The sequence below is a fragment of the Scleropages formosus genome, chromosome 7 (genome assembly GCF_900964775.1).
Source record: "Scleropages formosus chromosome 7, fSclFor1.1, whole genome shotgun sequence".
NCBI lineage: Eukaryota > Metazoa > Chordata > Actinopteri > Osteoglossiformes > Osteoglossidae > Scleropages > Scleropages formosus.
Window position 1 is genome coordinate 15,108,238 of NC_041812.1, and position 19,176 is coordinate 15,127,413.

Below are 19,176 nucleotides of genomic sequence, written 5' to 3' on the forward strand. Positions count from 1 at the left end.
AGTATTACGAGGGACTTTAGTTCCGCTCGCCAGGTGCATTCACCTGGATTGTCCCGCTGATAATGATTTCTCAGTACAAAAGCAAAACGAGATCACCCCCAGCTCAGCGCTAGCTGGCGTGTCGGACGGTAACGAGTGTCGTCAGGTGCAAACTCGCTGGTCTTGTGCTCATCCCACGCTACTCCACCACACATGTACCACTTTATGACTCAGGCGTTGCAATAATTCAAATGATTTTCAAAACTGTATGCTTTAAGCTGCTAAGCAGAACATGGACCTTTAGTTGTACACTTTTACATTGTATTAGGTTTTCATGGGCCTAACAAAAATTAAGGCAGAATGTATGGCATGAGGAATGAACGTGAGCAGTTGGCAGTAGGAGTTTAAAGATGCTCACTTAAGGCACTATTCATATGTGGAACTGGGCATCATCCACATCTTTTGTTTGTCTTTTGACTCCACGTTGCCTCGTGATGTACAGTAATATGTAGGCGATCGATGACATGCCATCTGTTTTGAGATGCGTCTCCGAAGAGCGTACGTGTGATCCAAATGTAACGTGCATAAAGAAGTCTATCGCCACTACAGGTTTTGGCTGAAGGAACGGGGCGGCATGGAGGAAAAGGGCAGGCGAGAGGCACCTAACTCGGTCATTCACCCACTACGTCCTTGGGACTGTGATTGAACTGAAAACACGTCCGGTATGATAGCGATGCGAAAAAGCGACGTTACTAGATGTTCCTAGATAAAGGCCCAGTGCAAATCGTAAATGTCTCCAGTGGATGTTTCCATAGGTGGCACTCGGACAGTTCTACGTGTCTTGAGAACGATTAAAAGAAGACTAAAACGGGGGGAAGCTGAGAAAGGGCCGCAGGTATCCGCAATACTTGCAGAGATTAAACTTCATGTGAAGTGAGGACGGACTGTAGATGTCAGTAGGACTTGAACTACCGTAGAGGTGTCAGTGTTGTAGGGTGTGTCGTCCAACACGAACTATGTAGAATACGGAGCTCGGTGTTAACACATGCAGAACCACCTGGACCCTTCTCTCTCTTCTCTGTACCTCTTTTTTTCATCAGGTGTTGAGTAAAAACCTGCCAGATCATGTATGGGGGGGGGGAGGAGGAGGGGAGACACCCAATATACCCTGTCACCCTAATAAAAACTACCACTTTGTCTTGATGAGATTAATTTATTTTTATATTTATTTATTAAAAATTTGACCATAAGCTCACTTTGCAGTGTGTTTATTTCAGCGTATTTTCACCAGTTTTCTTTGGAAACAATTTTTCCTCACATCAGATTCGTCATAATGTTCAGTGATTTAATGTTGCGCGAACATTGCTCTCAGAAGGGCCACAATTGCTGGGTAAATGGTTGAATGGTGCCGTACCAAGTCACTAATGATGTTTCCAGGTTCGTAGCAAAATTTTTGATATAGATGATGCTGACTTTACCGGCGACAACCAGGAACAGATTGGTTGACAGCCAAGAATAGCTTAGCGGCAGCTGCAAAGGGCACGGTGACGGTTGGCAGCCCGATCCGCACCTTTCACGAGGAAGGTACTGGAGGCAACCAACAAAGAGATCACGTAGAATATACCCCGCGGGGGGCCTGAGGGGGTTATCAACCCCACAGACTTGGACCAAAGATTTTGGAAATGTGGTTTTATATAACCACTCACATGGAATATGTCTGAGGTAATGTGTGCAAGAACGTGAAAGGACTGAAGGTCCATCAGGCTAAGATGAAGTGCTTACAGGTACGGAACGTGTCGCAGGGCACAAGTAATGCAACTGGTGAGACGCAGGACAAGCTAGACCAGGAGGCATCCTGCAGACCTGACGGGAAGACCAGAAGTTTACTTGGAACACACCTTCCTCTCTTGTTTCTTAAATAATACGCAGACCATCGCCCCACTCCTGACTGGCAGCTCTGGGAGTAGTCATACAAAGGTCTTGGTTTACCATTCGTTCCACGTCACCATCCTCACCTGCAGTTATGAGCCTTTAGTAATGACTGAAAGAATGAGACGGCTAATGCAAAAGGCCATACCGAGGTTTCTTTGCAGGTCCTCTGGGATATTCCAGAATACAACTAGGTAAAATATGTACAAACTTTACATTTATATAACAAAACCCATCGGCTTCAGCGGCTGGTGTCAACTGACTGGGGATTTAACTCTTCTGGATTAGACCGCATCGTATAGGACACCGGTTCCAACGTTTCACTTCCCCTGTTGGAAGCATCTTCAAGGAGCTGCCACATCTTGCGAAGGCTAGATGTGAACTGGAGTGTTCGACGAGGGTGGGTGTATTTATGGGCGGGATCGGGGTCGGAGGTCGTAGCAGGTGGTCCTGATAGGTGCTGCCCCTGCTGCATTTTCCACCTGCATTATATTTTTCGTGTTACAGGTCGGCTCGTTGAACTGAGCTTCCGTGAGAGGCAGTCGGGTCGTCGTGGGTCTGGCGCGAAGACTCGAAATGAGACGTGTCCGGGTTCTTGATAATTTGAAACCCTCCTCCTGACTGAAATTGTCGGAGTGCTTCTCTATCTCGATCGCCTCTCACTACGCGGCTCCTGTATCCAGGAACAGGCGCAAGAACTGCGGTCTCTTCAAAGACAAACACAGCAGGGGCACCACCTATCAGGACCACCTGCTACAACCTCCGATCCCACCCATAAATACGCCCACCGTCGCCGAACACTCCGGGAGCAATTCGGGGAAGTACTTTCCTCACGGGTACTACAGGCAGAGGTGAGATGCAATCCTGCAATCTTTGGGTCCAAAGGCAGCAAGGCAGCAGCACGAACCACTACGCTACCACCTGTGCTGATTTAGGTGTCTTAATCTCGTACCTAGAGAACGATGGGTTGTGTGAATCTGTCTTACAGAGAGCTGAACCATAAGTTGAAGAAAGGGTACCAAGGCAGAGGTAGGTTTGCATGAATTCTGAAGTCTTTATTAGCAATGACGTTCCTGAGAACATTATGTCCTAATGATGACAATATAGTGCTGCTTGAAATACAGTATATTTCCACGTGTTACTCTGGTCACACAACACATTCATTCTTAATGTCGGAGACCCTTGGAAGCATCTCTGTGATTGATATCTTTGGTCAAAGCACGGACTATATACTCTTGGACCACAATTCTGTGATTTGAAGGTATAAAAATAAAAAAATTGCTACAAAACATACAACCCTGTCACCAGCCTGCTTGTCAGAATTGTATAATAAAAGTTATTTTCAGCATTGAAAATACTTCTAAAAGCATGCAAAAGCATTTTAAATATACTATGTGCCCTGTAAGAGTTCAGCCACAGGTTTATAATTTGAAGAAAGTGTAGAATATACTATTATAATAAATACTCTGCTCTTTTCTGTGGATTCCGTTGCCTCTGTTAAGAATTCCCAGCCCACACCCCGTTTAGCCTCAGTAGAGGAAAACACACCATATCAACAACTGCACATGTCCTCCTCAGCTGGATTCATGTCTAGGGACCAGACCTTTCTCTGGAAGACACTCTTTTTCCCCTTCCTCTCAGCCTTCCTTCCTCTTCATTTCAGCAGAAGAAAGTTGGTATAAGTTCTTGCCTTAACGCTGCAGCTTCTAAAGAACCAAACAAACACACACAACAGAAAACGTTCCACTTGAAAACTTGAATCTCACTTTGGTTTTTTCAGTTTTTACACAGTCCAACACCGTCGCTCTAGCGCAACTGTTCTGCTTTCTTCAAAAAGCAATCTTTCAAAATGTTCACCCAATACACGTACTAGACAGTTGTAGACCTGTGACTTGTGTACAGTTCTGACCTGCTGGTTGAAGGCCTGCATGGAGCGAAACTCGAACTCCTGCTTCTTAAGGCTGATCCAAGCAGGCTCATCGGGGATGACAAAGGCGAGAATCATCTTCCCGAAAATGAGGACGTGCTGCGAGTAAATACACACGCACATTTTTATAGAGCCTTGTACATGATGACATGTAATAACAGCCACTGAGAGATGAATAGAGACCTGCATATGCACACACATACACATACACACTCTCTTGAGTACGAATAACCACATGTCCAGATCAGTGTCATAATGGTGCAACGCTGAGTAGGGTACAGTTTGAATGGGACACCAGTCTGTTGTAGGGTAGCCACATACAGCCACTCACACGGTTACACAGTACAGGAAATTTTGAGTCACCGGTCAACCTGAAACGCATGTCTTTGGACTGTGGGATGAAAACTAAGCAGCGGGAGGAAACCGACACACATGTGGAGGTGAACGTGCGAACTCCACGCGGAACGAGGCAGGTTCGAACCTACATCTGAACCGCCCAGGAATGCCAAGGCAACAGCGCTACCCACATGTACGCCCACTCACAAAATATTCAAAGCAGGTATGGGGACTTTTGCTGCTGCATTCCACACAGGGAAACGGCGCAGTAGCTCCCTCTGTGATTCATGGGCTTCACTGCAGATCCATTACAGCGATCCAGTCGCCTGGAGTTTCAGCGGCTACATGACACCACACTGATGCCTTTTCTTCACAAACCCGCATATTTCTCTGTTTCTCTACCCTCCTGCATATATATATATGTCTTCGTAGTCAAAACCTGCCGTACCTATACAGCCTTGTGCGGCCATAGCCCTCTAGGGTATATGTCCAAACCCCCATCCCAAGACTTTGAAATTGGCTCTATGTTCCAGTCATTTATGCACACCTCTATTCCTCCATACCAGAACATACACAACCCCATATTACCTGTATCGCTTGCATCCAGTTACATCACCCCACGTTCGGATACACCCCTTGTTCCCGTGGGCTCGGACCCCCTCACCTCCACCAAGATGGCGAACAGCAGGGCATTGCGGCTGCTGAAGCCCCCCTCCTGACAGAACTGACGCACCCCCGGGGAAAGCAGCAGTAACCAGCAGTTGGATATGACGGAGACGAAGCCCAAAACCTCAAAAGCGGGCTGCAAGAAGAACACGCAAACAGGCAAAAATGTGACGGTATCAAGCGAAGCTCATAACAAAAGTTCTTTTCAGTTCTAGAAGCACCTTTCAGCCTGGTTTAACGCTGCGGCGGAATGGGGACAGGATGGAACGGTTGCGTTTATCAGCAAGCGAAGAATCTCAGGACAACAGTAAAAGGTCCTCTTTTTACAGTCTATAGAGAGATCCGTGGCCAACGATGGATCTGTGCTCTGATGGCAGCTGGTGTCACTTTTGCGTCTGATACTAAAAGCTCCTTTCACATTTTTCACTCCTAAGCTTCAACATAGCAGAAAAACCTGTTGACTTGCCACAGGCGATCTATAATGGGCTTGTCTCACCTGCCAGGTGAGGTGTGAACGTTCAGATAGAAACTAGCCAATCAGAAGCCTTAAAGCATTAAACGTGAGAGTAGCAGGCAGCATGTTGAGTAGAGCCCACACCCTGCACTTGAAAAATGCAAATTTGAAATATAACTCCTGCAGCAGCAGCCTTAATCAAAGCACCTATCCCGAACTGACGCGGTAAAAATTACCCAGCTGTATAAATGGATAAATTCTACGCAGCTCAACACTGTAAGGTGCTTTGGAGAAAAAAACATCAGTTAAGTAAATAAATTTCAGTGTGCCACCCGCTTCACCATCCGGTCTCTCGAGACTTCTCTCTCACCTGCCACACCCCGATGTCGGAGACAGGGGCCGATGAAGGTTTCCGGAAGAGTCTGCAGATCTTAAAGGCGTCCGTGCGGATCTCGGTAACGTTGTTGATGAGCAGCAGGACGGCCGTGAGCGGATACACGCAGGAGAACAAGCTCAGGTACCCGTACTGCACCAGGAGTTCAATGTATTCTGGAAACAGGCCCTGAACAAACACAGAGAAATGGTGAAACAGATGCACATACTGATGTACATAACCATACTTTACACTCTGCGCACCTGAAGGGGGAGGAATAAAAGAGCAGCCTGAGTTCCCCACAGGTTTTTCTCTCGCTCCGTGTTCTTGTGGGAGTGGACTTTGTTTTTGTCTTTGCCTCCCCGTGCTTTCAGGGCTCTGAAATTATTTACTTCATAATTCATCGCGTTACCATATCTGTCTGCTTAAATTTGATATATAGTGTAATGTAAATTTTACATACACAAGTATATGCAATACTGGAATGTTATAAAACGAAGAAAGAAATAAGAAAAATACATATATAACAGATATAGAAAGAAAAGACAAACCCTGAAGGCCTAACATATTTAGACAAGCAAATATTCCAAATGAAAACACACACACACACACACACACAAACTTAGATTCACGGTGACAGCAGCACGTGCTCAGTAAACCATCTGGGAGGGAACATAATGGAGACACCGGACCAGTTTAAACACTCAGGCAAGGGGGCGAATCAGGCGGGAGCTCACTGGGAACGGGGGCAAACGGCCCTGGGCTCGTATCCGGTCCTCTTCGGGGTCATCCTCTTTGGGTTTTTTGGCTCCGTCGCTGAGAAAAGTGTCCACCAAGTATGGGACGAGGACCTCTGTGCACTGATTGACCAGCTGGGTCACAATCAGCAGGGACGCCAGCCTCTGTGGACGTAGGAGAGACCTTAGGAGCACGGGAGCATATCCATGGAGAAGAAGCACACAGAGAACGCATACACGCCAAGAGCACATACGCACCGAGAACGCACACACCCACACTAATCCAGGAGCACACAGCACATTCCTGAGCATCCAAGAGTAACACGGTAACAGGAATCATCGTGCAACAACAACACCATGACTAGTCATCGCAAAGGTACACATATGCTCCTGCACAGAGGCACAGCGAGCACAGGCTCGTTGTCCTGGAACCACCGGGGGCGCGTCCCTCACCTTCCGCAGCAGGGCCAAGTCCTCCTTGATGAAGGCGATGTGAAACAATACAGCAAAACAGTTGAAAAAGCTGAACTGTGAGAGGGAGTGAGAGAGACAGAGAGAGGTTCGTGAGTGAATCAGGTAGGGGCTGATGTTCTCCTACCGCAAAAACTATCCGAGGATCCCTGGGAATCAAAGCAGCGCAGACAGGTGCTCTGCGTGTCCAAGTTAAACGGAGGTGAGAAAGGACAGTGGCAGAAGAGCACGACTGACCAGTAAGACCTTGGTGGTGTGGTGGTTCTGGAAGGAGGACTCGTCTCTGTGGTTCTCTAGCGGACAGAAAGGTTGTCAGAAACAAACTGTGATCTCCACGGACTAGCGTTCAACACAGCCACCGACAGAACATCTCCCAAGTCCATTTGCACTCATCCTTGTAGCACATACTTTTCTCCAAAACGACATACCGCTCAGAGAAAACAAAAACACGCCGAGTCCCTCGACCTTTGCACCCGGGTCTCCCCCAACACTCACGAGCGCTCGTCCTCACCCCACTCCGTGAGTCCCAGAGCCACGTTGCCGTACAGGCTTCCCAGCATGTTGGTGTACAGGATGTGGGCCAACGAGGGAACGTAGAGCAGCGGGACAGACAGCCAGGTGCCTTCGCTTTTGTGGAAGTCCCGGGCCGCGGCCTCAAAGTGGTAAAAGGCGGCCATGCCCAGCGCCACGAGTCCCAGAAAGAAGCCCACCACAGGCACGGAGAGCCCCACGCGCAACTTGTGCTCCCACTCGGAGAAGCGGGGCTCGGGCCTCCCCGTGATAGGGTTGCGGCCCATGGGCCCGGTGTACCCGGGCCGAGGCTCCGCGTAGCGCTCGTTCAGGAGCGGCGTGCCCCAGCGGTACGAGAGCGCAGCTGTCCGTCGCTTCCAGAGCTCCATGACCAGCGTGGACCAGAGCATGCTGAACATGGCCTGCACCATCAGGCCGCTCACCGGGAGGCCCGGCTCCTCTTCCTTCCCCTCCCCTCCGCTGGCCTTCGCCGCCGTTCCGCTGGCAAATGGGAATAAGGTGAGAACTACACCCAGTATAGCAGGAGGCACCAGGGCCCACGTGTAGAAGTCCAGGAAGCTGAAGTAGAAAGCCACGGTAGTCCCAAAATAGGCCTGGATGGAATCTGTGCAAAAAGAAACACGGGACAAGGGCACCATCACTTGAATATAGTGGGAGTATACAGAGCTGCTGGAAAGTGTGTGAACCCCGGGTTTTGTGTTCGATCACTACATAGTTATTTACTGAGAAGGAGCCTTTCTCATGTGACATAATAGGTGTGTAATGACCAGGTCCATATGTTGTTTTAGAGGAAATCGTGGAAAAACGGAAGCGCACGTGTAAAAACGCAGGCGGTCCTAAATTTACGATGGGTCACGTTTCCCGAATCCCATCACAAGTCGAAAACATCATAAGTTGAAAATGCATTTAATACACCTAATACACACCTCTGCGTGATAGACTGGGAGATGTGGATCGCTGTCGCCGCCCAGCATCGCGAGAGAGTATCGCTCTGCGTATCGCTCTCCCGGGAAAAAATCAAAATTGAAAATTCCAAGTACGGTTTCTTCCGAATGTCTATCGACAGCTCATCGTCGTAAAGTCAAAAAAAAAAATCGCGAGTCAAACCATCGTAAATCGGGGACCACCTGTAGAGTCAGCCCCAAGCTGCACTGGTTAAACCCAATAGGTCACTAGAATCAGGTGTGTAAATCATAACCATTTATTCATTTTACAAGTTTAAGATTAAAGATTTATTAATGGCCATCTGCACAGGATTAACATATTTTTAAGCAGCGCTGTACGTATGCGTCTGCACATGTGTACAGAAGTATTCCTAGGAGGATCAGCATCAAGTCCCGCTCCAGTGCAATTGGAACAGGTACTCCCCGTCGCCACCCTGAGAAACTCTGGGACCCGTTTGATGCCTTTTCGCAACATCAGCACCGCAGGGCAATATTATCAGTTCAAAAATATCAAACATAAATGCTCCTGCTTTACGTGGATCTATAAAACGCCATAAAAGGAAGGTGACGAGTACATGTCACGTGAAGGTTTTCATTCGACAGACATGTAGTATTACAGCAACCTTCCCAGCAGCGGCGATACAAGCGGACGTCTCGCTGAACTCTAAGCTTCGGAGAGTGAAGTTGCGCACATCGCGCCTCTTTACCGAGCGTTTGCCAGATGAAGCCAGACTCATAACTGCGCGGCGTTATGGATTTAAAGGCTATGGATTTAAAGGCTGAATTCGAGATATAGCAGTACGTGTGTGTGATGACTCTACCATAAAACCGACTGCTATAAAATGAAGCGAACCAAAACGCTGCTAGAAACGATCTGAAAAGTAAAACGTAACGCTTAACGCAACGGTTCATTTTTCACGTTGTTTTCCCGCGTTCCAGTCCGCAGCGCCTTGGACCACTTCAAATGGTTGAGCCATTTATCCGGCAGAGCGCGTGTCTAGAATGCGCTGAAGGTACCTCGTTCAAGGGTACAGGAGTCAGTGGAGAATTCAAACCACGATGGTTCAGGCTGCAAACTGTCATCCCTAACAACGCACAACCTACCGGCATCACTCGCAAGTTTAAGTTTATTTCTATGAATTCCACAGACTTGGAGACATTAGAGAATGGGGGGGAAAAAAAAAAGTCAACGATATGAAGAAGGAGACTGCCGCTGCACATCCGCGTATATGGGGGATGAAAGAAAGGCAGTGTATGAAAGGCCCTCGCTGAGCTCACCCAATGGTTGGCCCAGGAGCTGCCATCCAGAGTACCAGGCCTTCGCGAGGTCGGCTAGCTGCCGCTGGTCATGCAGGGCAATCACCGTCTTGATGACTCCCACCTTCTCCAGCTTCCGAACTGGAGCGTTGGAGAAACGAAGGTGGAGGGACAAAGAAAGGTGGGCGGCGATGTGGACAGAGAGCACGACACCAAAAAAAACACCATAACATCCGAATGCCTGAAGCACCTAACGTTTGCCCATGATATGTGTTTTTAACTGACAGGAGAGAGTAACTTCATCATGTTCTTCTCTCTGATGCATAGGGTGGACTCACAGATGCTCTCTCTAGCCAAAAGGACCCCTCGCGACTCCGGAACTCCTGGAATAGTGCGATCCTTCTTGGCTCGCAGAGAGCCCAACTGGTATTTCACCACATGTTGCCGCTCAGCCAGAGTGAGAAACACCTGCATGTCATCTGGAGATAGGAGAACACCGCCAAAGTGAGTCGGTACAAAGAGACTCAATCAACGCTTCTGGATTTTTCCAGCCTGCCAACATCACTTTCCACGAGACGTTACAAAGTATCTTGCGTACCGTAAACGGCGTCAAGGAGACGGCACCAACGTTTTGTCGTCAATCCGAACATACCAGTTTCCTGTGGGCTCTATTGCTGTCTAAAGCGAGCTGTAACACAATGTAGGGAGGCACATCTGTGTTCTTATGAGTGCTGTTTTTGGTAGCGAATATTTTAATACCGCGGTAGAGCTATTCACTGCACTTACTGTACTCAAGCATGCAATATTTATGCATGTATCTGAAGTTATACGCTGGTTCATTGTGTTATAAACATTTGAGCTACTTTTCTTACAATAACATTTCAATGTTTATTTAAGTACTTTGTATTTTTTCATGGGGGGGGGGGGGGGGGGTGCAGTGGTGTGGTGGTGCAGTGGGTTGGACCGGGTCCTGCTCTTTGGGGGGTCTGGGGTTCAAGTCCCCCTTAGAGTGCCTTGTGATGGATTGGTGTCCTGTCCTGGGTGTGTCCCTTACACCCTGTGTTGCTGGGTTAGGCTGTGGTTCCCTGTGACCCTGTATAGGACAAGTGGTTCAGATAGTGTGTGTATATATGTATTTTTTCACTATTCTATTCTATCAAGTTTCTGCTGCAGAGAAAAAAATAACTGCATTTGCCCCTTCACACGGTAGATGGGAGCAAAACACACTCGGAGAGAATAGGAAAGCAGCAGGGGGCCAATGCACTTACGCCTCTGTCCGACATTCTGCCGTGTTCCTGAGATTAACCGGTCAACAATAGGCCTGCACATGGGATTTGTGGAGTGCATTTTTTTTTTCCATATTTCTAAGACTGCTTTGAGGACTTTGAAGTAATACCATACTACATTTACTCCTTAAGCTGACACTTTTCTCCCAACAAACTTATAGTGATTCAGCTGGGTAATTTCACTGAAGCAATTCATCCTACAATGCAAGGGGGGATTTGAACCCACGACCTATAGATCCTAAGACAGCAGCTCTAAGTACTATACTACCAGCTGCTCCTGCTTTTGCAATCTTTTTTTTTTTTTTAGCAATGAACAGATGTACATACTATTCAGCATTTAGTGATTGCAACATCGTAAAAGAGACTTTGGAATGACAAAAATCAAGCTTCACCAGACTTTTGGTCCAAATTATGTTTGTAACTTGAGAAGCCACCATAAAGTGTGTTTTCCTAGTCCACCAAACTACATACTATTGAAGTCATGTTGCTAAACTTTAGAACATGCTCCTCAACACATAGGTAATTTTGAACACGGCATTCTGACGGAGATCCTGTGACGTCTTCCTACCAATGTTTCTGAAGCTGTTGCGGTCATCATAGGAAAAGGCAACCATGTTTCCATCCTTGTAGGGCTTCCACATTCCCAAGTCCTCGGTGACCCGAAGCTGGGTGCAGCGTGGTGCCGAGAGTATCACCACGTTGCCGGCATCGTCCTCTCCGGAGTGCACAAGAAGTGCCGCCCCTGGGGTCCGGCATGGAAATACAAGCACTGAGTGTATCACCAAGGGCATCACCTTCACCCTGCTGTCCTCACACATTGCACATCCCGCCGAGAACCCGGTGCACCCACCACAACCCCCTCACCTCCATCCCTCACGGGAGCCTCTAGCCGAGAGATGATCCATTTCTTTGTGACCGGGTCAACGCTGTCAGCCAGTTGGACCAGAAGCAGGGGTTCCACATTCTTGGAGCAGCAGCATGGGCAGGTAGGCTGGGTCCAAGAACCACCTTTCAACACCTCTGCCAAGCCAGGAGTTGGGCTCAGCAGCTCACCCTGTGTTGTCATGCTGGTCCTGGAAATGATATCAAATGGGTCAGTCAGACAACATATACACCTTGTGAACATAAAACATATTTCACTTCTCAGGTAGAGCCTGTTCCTCATAAAGAAAAACCTTTAGATCCAGGCATCCTGGTTTTACAGCTCATCCTATCTCAGTGGGAGAAAGATGAAAACATGCTGCAGAGCACATGCCTTTAAAAGAATGTGGGAAAAAAATCAGGTGAACAGCCAAAGCAAGGTGTAGTTCCAGTTTATTTTCTTTTTACAAGGTTGGCACGGTTCAGAGTCAGCAGGTACTGTGGTGGTTCTGGGTTTTGAACTCACGGGTTCACATCCCGCTTCCTGCTACAGCACCTCTGAGAAATGCACTTACCCTGAAATGGTTCCACTAAAGATTATAATAATTATCCAGGTGTGTAAATGGTACATCATTATAAGTCAGAGATTATTAATATTACTTGTCATTAACTGGTTGAGGCTGTCATTTATATGGTCTGCTGCATCCGGTTTGGGCAGGCGACTAGCAGCAGTTAATAAGTCAGGATTTCCAGGTACGTTTAAAGTGTGGGGACATCATGGGTGTCTAGATACATCATTCTGCCATGAGCTCTTTGGCCCCTTCCAACTTACAAAGTCCCAGTGTTGAGAGATGTGGCATTCAACAGGAAAATGAGCTGTAACCTACACATGTGGCTTGGTGTACTTTGAGCAGCACCGCCTTGTACAGATGGGGAGGGCAACAACCTGAAATTAGCCTTTAGGAGGTTATAGGAGCGGCACACGGTAATGCCAGAAAGTGAGGTGTGCAGCTATACAGGGACTTCACTGATCTTAGGGTTAGTGGAGCTGCCACTGAGGTGGGGACAAGGAGGATGCAAAACACACCTCAGTACAGTGGCTGCTGGATGATCGGGTTTGTTTCGTGCTCCATCATTTACATTTATTCATTTAGCTGATGCTTTTCTCCAAAGTGACTTACAATGTTAATTTACCCATTTATACAGCTGAATAATTTTACCGGAGCGATTAAACAGTAAGTGCAGGCAGTCCCCCCCCGAATTATGAACGAGTTCCATGTCCTCGGTCTGTCTTTAAGTTGGATTTTAACGTAAGTCGGAACAGTTAGGCATGGTGGGTATCTAATGTCAGTTTGTCAAATGTTTGACTTAGTATATCATACGGTATATTGTGTACTTTTCGATGCATAAAAAACATAAAAGAAACACTTTGGATACACTAAAACATCTTTAATATAACAATACAGTAATAATAATAATACAGTCTTATGAAGTAATGATAATATAATGAGATGTTCGTCACTTTGTAGAAAAGCATCTGCTAAATGAATAATAATAATAATAATAATAATAACGATAAATGGAACTATAGTTGTTATAACAGAGAGAGACATAGAAAGAGATAATAAACTGTGACGATGAACAGAGGGCACGGAGGAGGCTAGACCCAAGTGCAGGATTGTTTATTCAGAACCAAGGGACTAGACGTGATCTCGTGGTGGGGGACGGGTGAATGGTCGGTCGGTCGATGTGCGAACTGAACAGAGGTGAGGATCCGAAATCGTGGTCAAGGGACAAGGTAGGATGTCGTTTTCAAAGAGACGTGGAACAGGACTGGGGAAGGATGAGGAACAGGACTTGGAATAGCAGGGGTGGGGTTGTCTGGAGTGAGATTCCGCAACTGGGAAGAAGCGTCTTTTGTAGTCAAGTGCTCTCTCAGAGAGAGAGAGGGTGCATGTGCACGTGCAAAACATTGAAGAAACTTTAATGTTTGCTTTTCCATTATTCATTGACATTTCACGTTTCGCTTTATTATCTACTCTTTAGTTCCAATCGTGATCACCTCCCTTTTCTTGGATTCATGACCACCGTCACTTGCATCACATTTATGCTTTGGTGCCCTAGTTAGGAGGGTAAAAAGAAATAAATTAAAGCCAAATACAATAACACATGAGACACTTTTAACGGGAAAAGAAGGAAGTCTGTCCTAGCTCGGGCTCATGCGCCTCGCCCACGAGCTGACAAACCACTGTAGACGCGCAATGTTTTGATGCGCTTCGCAAAGTAGCGCCCGTTTATTATTACAAACCATTGTATATACAGAAACTCCAATTTTAATATAATAGGCTTAATTATTAAGTTTTCATTTGATTGTTACTTAAGGGTGACAAAAAAATAATTAATTTCCAATCAGGAAGGGGGTGGTTCCTAAGTACAGGCTGTACATAAGTCAAGGTTCCTAACTTGGGGACTATCTATAGATTGCACAAGGGTATTACAGCCAGAGGTAGGATTTGAACCTACAACCTTTGGACCCCAGGGAACTGACTCAAACAACTACACTGACAGCTGTCCCTAAAGGGATCATGGAGATATGAGAAGGTCCAGGGGAAGTGCTTACTGACACAGGAGGCCATGTGGGCGCCAACTGAGGAAGAATGGATGGCTATGATGGTAGGGATGCAGTAGTGGGAAGGTGGACAAGGAGGGGACAAGCACGTGAACATAAGGACACCTTCAGAGGTCAGAGTCAACTGTACTGATTTCTTAACTAAGAAAATTTACAACATGCTGCCTCATCCATCCAAACTCTATTCATAAGGAAGAGTCAGTCAGTCAGTCAGTCAAGTCCAACTCTTAGCAAAGACTTTTAGACAAGAGGCAAGGAGAAGTGATTCACCACTGCTTTCCTCCAACAGGGTGTAAAGGGAGAGACATGCAAACCCCTCACAGCCTGAGCTGGACATGAATCCACAGTCATATAACTATAAGAGAAAGACAGCGCTGACTTTAACTCCTGTGCTACCATGTACACACCTGAGAGGTGTAAGTGGGAAAAGTTCACTCTCCATTGTGGCGTCTGAGCAACTGAACATCTGGGATGGACTTGTTTGGTTGGGTTTGATGGGGACAAAAAATTGGCAATGTCTGAGTGTGTGTTTGTGAGTGAGTGTGTGAATAGGTTGCCATGTTCTGAGTTCAGGAAAGGTTATAAAGACTCATTCCTCCATTATTTTGTAGAAGGGAAAGCAGCATGGTGTTTAGAGCAGCTCCCTTTGGGCCTACAAGTTGTAGGTTCAAATCTCACCTTCAAACTTAAAATAACCCAGCTGTATGAATGGGTAAGTGGTTGTATGCACCTTACTACTATACAGTATGTTCCTTTAGAGAAAAGCATCATGTCAATGTGGCCACCAAAGATATAATATCCATCCATTTTGCCCACTATGTCTGAAGAGTGTCATTGGAGCATGTCAGAAACACCGTATGACACTAGGATACATCACTGATGTCCAAGCACATCTTAAAATGTGTGATATAAGTAAAATTATAAAATGATTGTTTTTTTTTTAATTATTTTACATACAACAGATTCTGCATGAATGATATTTCTGTGAATAGTTCATCGCTAGGGAGATGCAGTGGGTTTGGCTGGATCCTGCTCTCTGTTGGGTCTAGAGTTTGAGTCCCACTTGGGGTACCTTGTGACAGAGTGATGCCCCATCCTGCATATGTCCCCTCCCCTCCAGCCTTGGGCCCTGTGCTGCTCATTGGTTAGGGTTCCGCTTGCTGCGACCCTGCTCAGGACAAGTAGTTCAGACTGTGTGTGTGAGCTCATAGCTACTTCACAGATGTAGAGTCTGTGTTCTGTGGGGGGGTCCTGACATCATCAGCAGTAGCTACAAGCGGTTGAAGAAAAAAGAGCAAGTGCAAAAGACAAAATAAATAATTTCTCTATTTACTATTATATAAAGAAGAAGAAAAAAGAGTTTGTGGAAACACAAGCCAGTGGTCTTTTTTCATACATGTCTGAGGGTGCAAACATAAGGAGAAACATGCAAACTCCACACACACACAGAGCTGGACACGAACCCGGACCCATGCCCACCAAGCAACTCAAGCACTGTAAGACACCAGTTTTAGCTAGGGATCCATCGTGTAGAAGAAAAAGGCTCAAGTATAAAACATAATGAAATTAAAAGAGAATTCATTAAGCTCAGTTCCAAATGTAGATTTAAATAAAACTCTTCAGACACAGGATGGTGAGGTAGCTTTTTAGACATAGGCCCATGTTTGCTACTACTGCTGTGAGTGCAATTCAAAAAAGCTTCCCTGAAGTGCTCATTTCAACAACGCTTCTTAGGAATGCACATGACTTGAAAACACTTCACAGAACTGATGGAATAACAAATTAAATTATTTCCCTGAAACAAACTTCAAAAATTAAATCTGTAAAATGTTAATGTGTTACTCTACTTTTCCCTTATAATATTAGGGATCATTTAAAGTGATGATGAGATTGGAACCAATTTTTTCCCCATAAAAAAATTTCAATATGGAATTTGATTATCCAGTTTATTGATATTCAGTTTGTTTTCAGGAACGAACTGGGACCTGTTAACAGGGGCTGAGTGTACATAAAAAAAAACCTTGAAAAAGATTTTATTTTATAACATCCATGATTACATAAATACATCATTACAGCACTGTGTAATAAATATGTTCCACATATTCCACATATATGTTCCGCATATTTATTATAACAAAAAATGTCTCGTTTGTAACTCTTGGATCCAGAAATGACAATATTGTCAGTGTGGTTGATACAATGTTAATATTTAACTTTCGGGTTTGTTTAAGTAATGGGAGTGTGGCAGGAAAGGGGTGTGGTGGTGCAGTGGGTTGGACCATGGTCCTGCTCTCCTGTGAGTCTGGGGTTCAAGTCCTGCTTGGGGTGCCTTGTGATGGACTGGTGTCCTGTCCTGGGTGTGTCCCCTCCCCCTCTGGCTTTACGCCCTCTATTATGGGGTAGGCTCTGGTTCCCCATGACCTTGTATGGAACAAGCAGTTCTGAAAATGTGTGTGTGAGTGTGGCAGGTCTGGGGTTTGTGCCCTGCAATGGATTGGTGTCCCATGCTGGCTGTGTCCCCTCCCCCCTTTGGCCTTGCACCCTGCATTGCCAGGTAGGCTCTGGCTTGCTGTGACACCCCCTGCTTGTTCAATGTTAAACTTACATTTATTCATTTAGCTGAAGCTTTTCTCCAGAGCAAGGTACATTGTAGAGGTATTTAGAATTATTTTACCCATTTAAATAGCTGGGTAACTTTACTGGAGCAACACAGGGTAAGTGCCTTGCTCAAGAGTATCAGAGCCAGAGGTGAGACTTAAACCTGGGACTTTTTGGTCCACAGGCAGTAGGTCTAACCACTATGCCACCGGCTGCCCCAGTAGTATACTATGGGCTGATGCAGAGATGGGAGTTATACTGTGCTTGCATGGCACGGCAGTGGGTGAAGCAGTGGGCAACAGTACTTTCTCTCACCTTCAGGCTGTGAGCTCTGTCTGACATTGACCTTCTGTGTAACGTTTATGTTATCTAGATATTTGGATTGGTATTTATAAAGTGAATAATAATGACCTCCACAGAATTTGTATGCTCCAACTCACAAGCCCTCACCTTTTTTTCAGTTTAGGTCATTTAGGGGTTAGAAATATTTCTGACAGAATGGGCATAAAACACATGTAGCAGCACCTCTGAGCAGGTAAAACTGTCAGGTAATTTCTGTTGTTTTTAGTAAAATTGTGCCCGTTTCAATTAATACAGCATTAAACAACTGACTTGTCAATAAAGCCGATTATTTCTACATCTATTCAATTCAATTGGCTCATTCATTGGAAAACTGCAATCCAGGGTTTCTGCAGACCCTGTCTGACAGTGACCACTAGTGCTGACCATTTGCACGACCTGCTGCACCGGGTTGATATGAAAATGTCGCTCCCATGCTTGTAAATTTTAAACAAATGAGAAAAGTCATGAATGCACCCGGGAAAAAAGCTGCAGCGACAGCCCTGCATAAAAGAAAAAAACACTTAGTACACACATCGAATTGACATACAGATTGTAGCACAAATAGCTCGTCACTAATAGTATTAAGGGTGAACACAGTGGAGGAAGAGTGGTAACCTGGGGGAGAGCTCAGAGTGTAGTGGTTAGAGCTGCTGCCTTTGAATCCAAAGGGTGTTGGTGTAAATCTCGCTGACTTCTGTAATAGCCTTGAGCAATGTACTTACCCTAAATTGCTCCAGTAAAAAATGACCCAGCCTTATAAATGGGTAAATAAGTGTAAGTTGCTTTGGAGAAAAGCATCAGCTAAGTGAATAACATAAATGTGGAGACACGCTACTGATACACGCACAAAATGCCGCATAACCAGACACGTGATGCACAGATAAGCCTCAATTCACGGAGACCCATCTGAAGTGACTCAGCACACAGGAAGCTGGGGGGCATCTGACATAATGAAGAGGAGAGCAGAGGCACGAAATCCTTGTTAACTGATACACACACTTCATGTAAAAATGAGTGCAGAGACAAACAGACATCACCGATGTACACAAGTGCAGAGAAGCACACAAACAGCATAAAAAAGACTGGCAATGGGCACAACAACTGTGGAGTGCAGAGGCAACTGATGTATCACTAGACACTCGCACACACGCCAGAAACCAAGAGAAATGATGCACAAGAAGAAGTCCAAACCCTTGATGGAAAGTGGAGCAGCTCACAGCGAAATACCGTACATGATGTTTCTGTTCCAAAACACTTTATGAGGTGACATGAAAGGCTCTGCGCAGACTGCACTCGAGAAGCGTCCCTGCCTATAAAAGGAAGTCAGCTGGTGTTGGAACGACATCACAAACTCAACACTTCTGCAGCGTGTGGACCGGAGGCCTCCTGCAGGCATCCCGAACACACGGGCTCAACGCGGACACACCGGCAGTCATGCGGACGGCGGAGCGACAGGAACGGTTACAGTACAAGAGGAGGAACAGAAACAGTACTGTTCGCAGAACGCAGTGGAGTGCTTGCGTGATTGCGGCCCGTTGCCAATACCCTGTGATGCAAAACAAATTTCAGAGATGCCTGACCATAAAGTTCAGTTGTATCGTAGAGAGAGAAAAAGAAAGAAAGAAAGAGGTGTCTGGAAAGCCAAGAGTGTATGGTGAACAGTACCTGTCAAATTCCAGGTTTCAGATCTGTTTCCTCCTCCTCCTCCTCCTCCCTGGTGCTGTCCCACTTCCTGATGTCCGGGTCACTCCCCAGACCCTGCGTCCTGGCCCCCGACAACAAACTCTACCCCAAAAATGCGGAGCAGCCGCTCCCTTGCTCTGGGTGTGGGAGTCAGCTTTGTGTTTCGTGCCTGC

General features: G+C 46.2%; 1 protein-coding gene across 2 annotated transcripts; it reads right to left on the reverse strand.

Moving 5' to 3' along the window:
* Positions 1-2,946: 2,946 nt before the first annotated feature.
* ano10b (anoctamin 10b) lies at positions 2,947-19,176 on the reverse strand. Of its 2 annotated transcripts, XM_018739243.2 has the most exons (13): positions 18,986-19,176; positions 11,755-11,963; positions 11,459-11,632; positions 9,943-10,083; positions 9,626-9,745; positions 7,384-8,007; positions 7,110-7,165; positions 6,855-6,929; positions 6,402-6,566; positions 5,662-5,853; positions 4,836-4,973; positions 3,818-3,934; positions 2,947-3,614 (listed from the first exon to the last, which is right to left on the reverse strand). In XM_018739243.2, exons 2-13 carry the CDS (start codon positions 11,954-11,956, stop codon positions 3,600-3,602), a joined length of 2,019 nt encoding a protein of 672 aa, XP_018594759.1. In that variant the 5' UTR covers positions 11,957-11,963; positions 18,986-19,176; the 3' UTR covers positions 2,947-3,599. The 2 variants fall into 2 exon arrangements, with proteins under 2 accessions (XP_018594759.1, XP_018594760.1); XM_018739244.2 differs by lacking the exon at positions 4,836-4,973.

Bases quoted from the DNA above. Each gene is read 5' to 3' on its own strand.
- ano10b (XM_018739243.2), bottom strand. From the start codon at position 11,956: ATGACAACACAGGGTGAGCTGCTGAGCCCAACTCCTGGCTTGGCAGAG. The intron at 8,008-9,625 runs GTGAGCTCAGCG...CTTTTTGCACAG, and splicing joins GCTCCTGGGCCAACCATTGG to ATTCCATCCAGGCCTATTTT. The intron at 6,930-7,109 runs GTCAGTCGTGCT...TCCCTCTCACAG, and splicing joins ACACCACCAAGGTCTTACTG to TTCAGCTTTTTCAACTGTTT.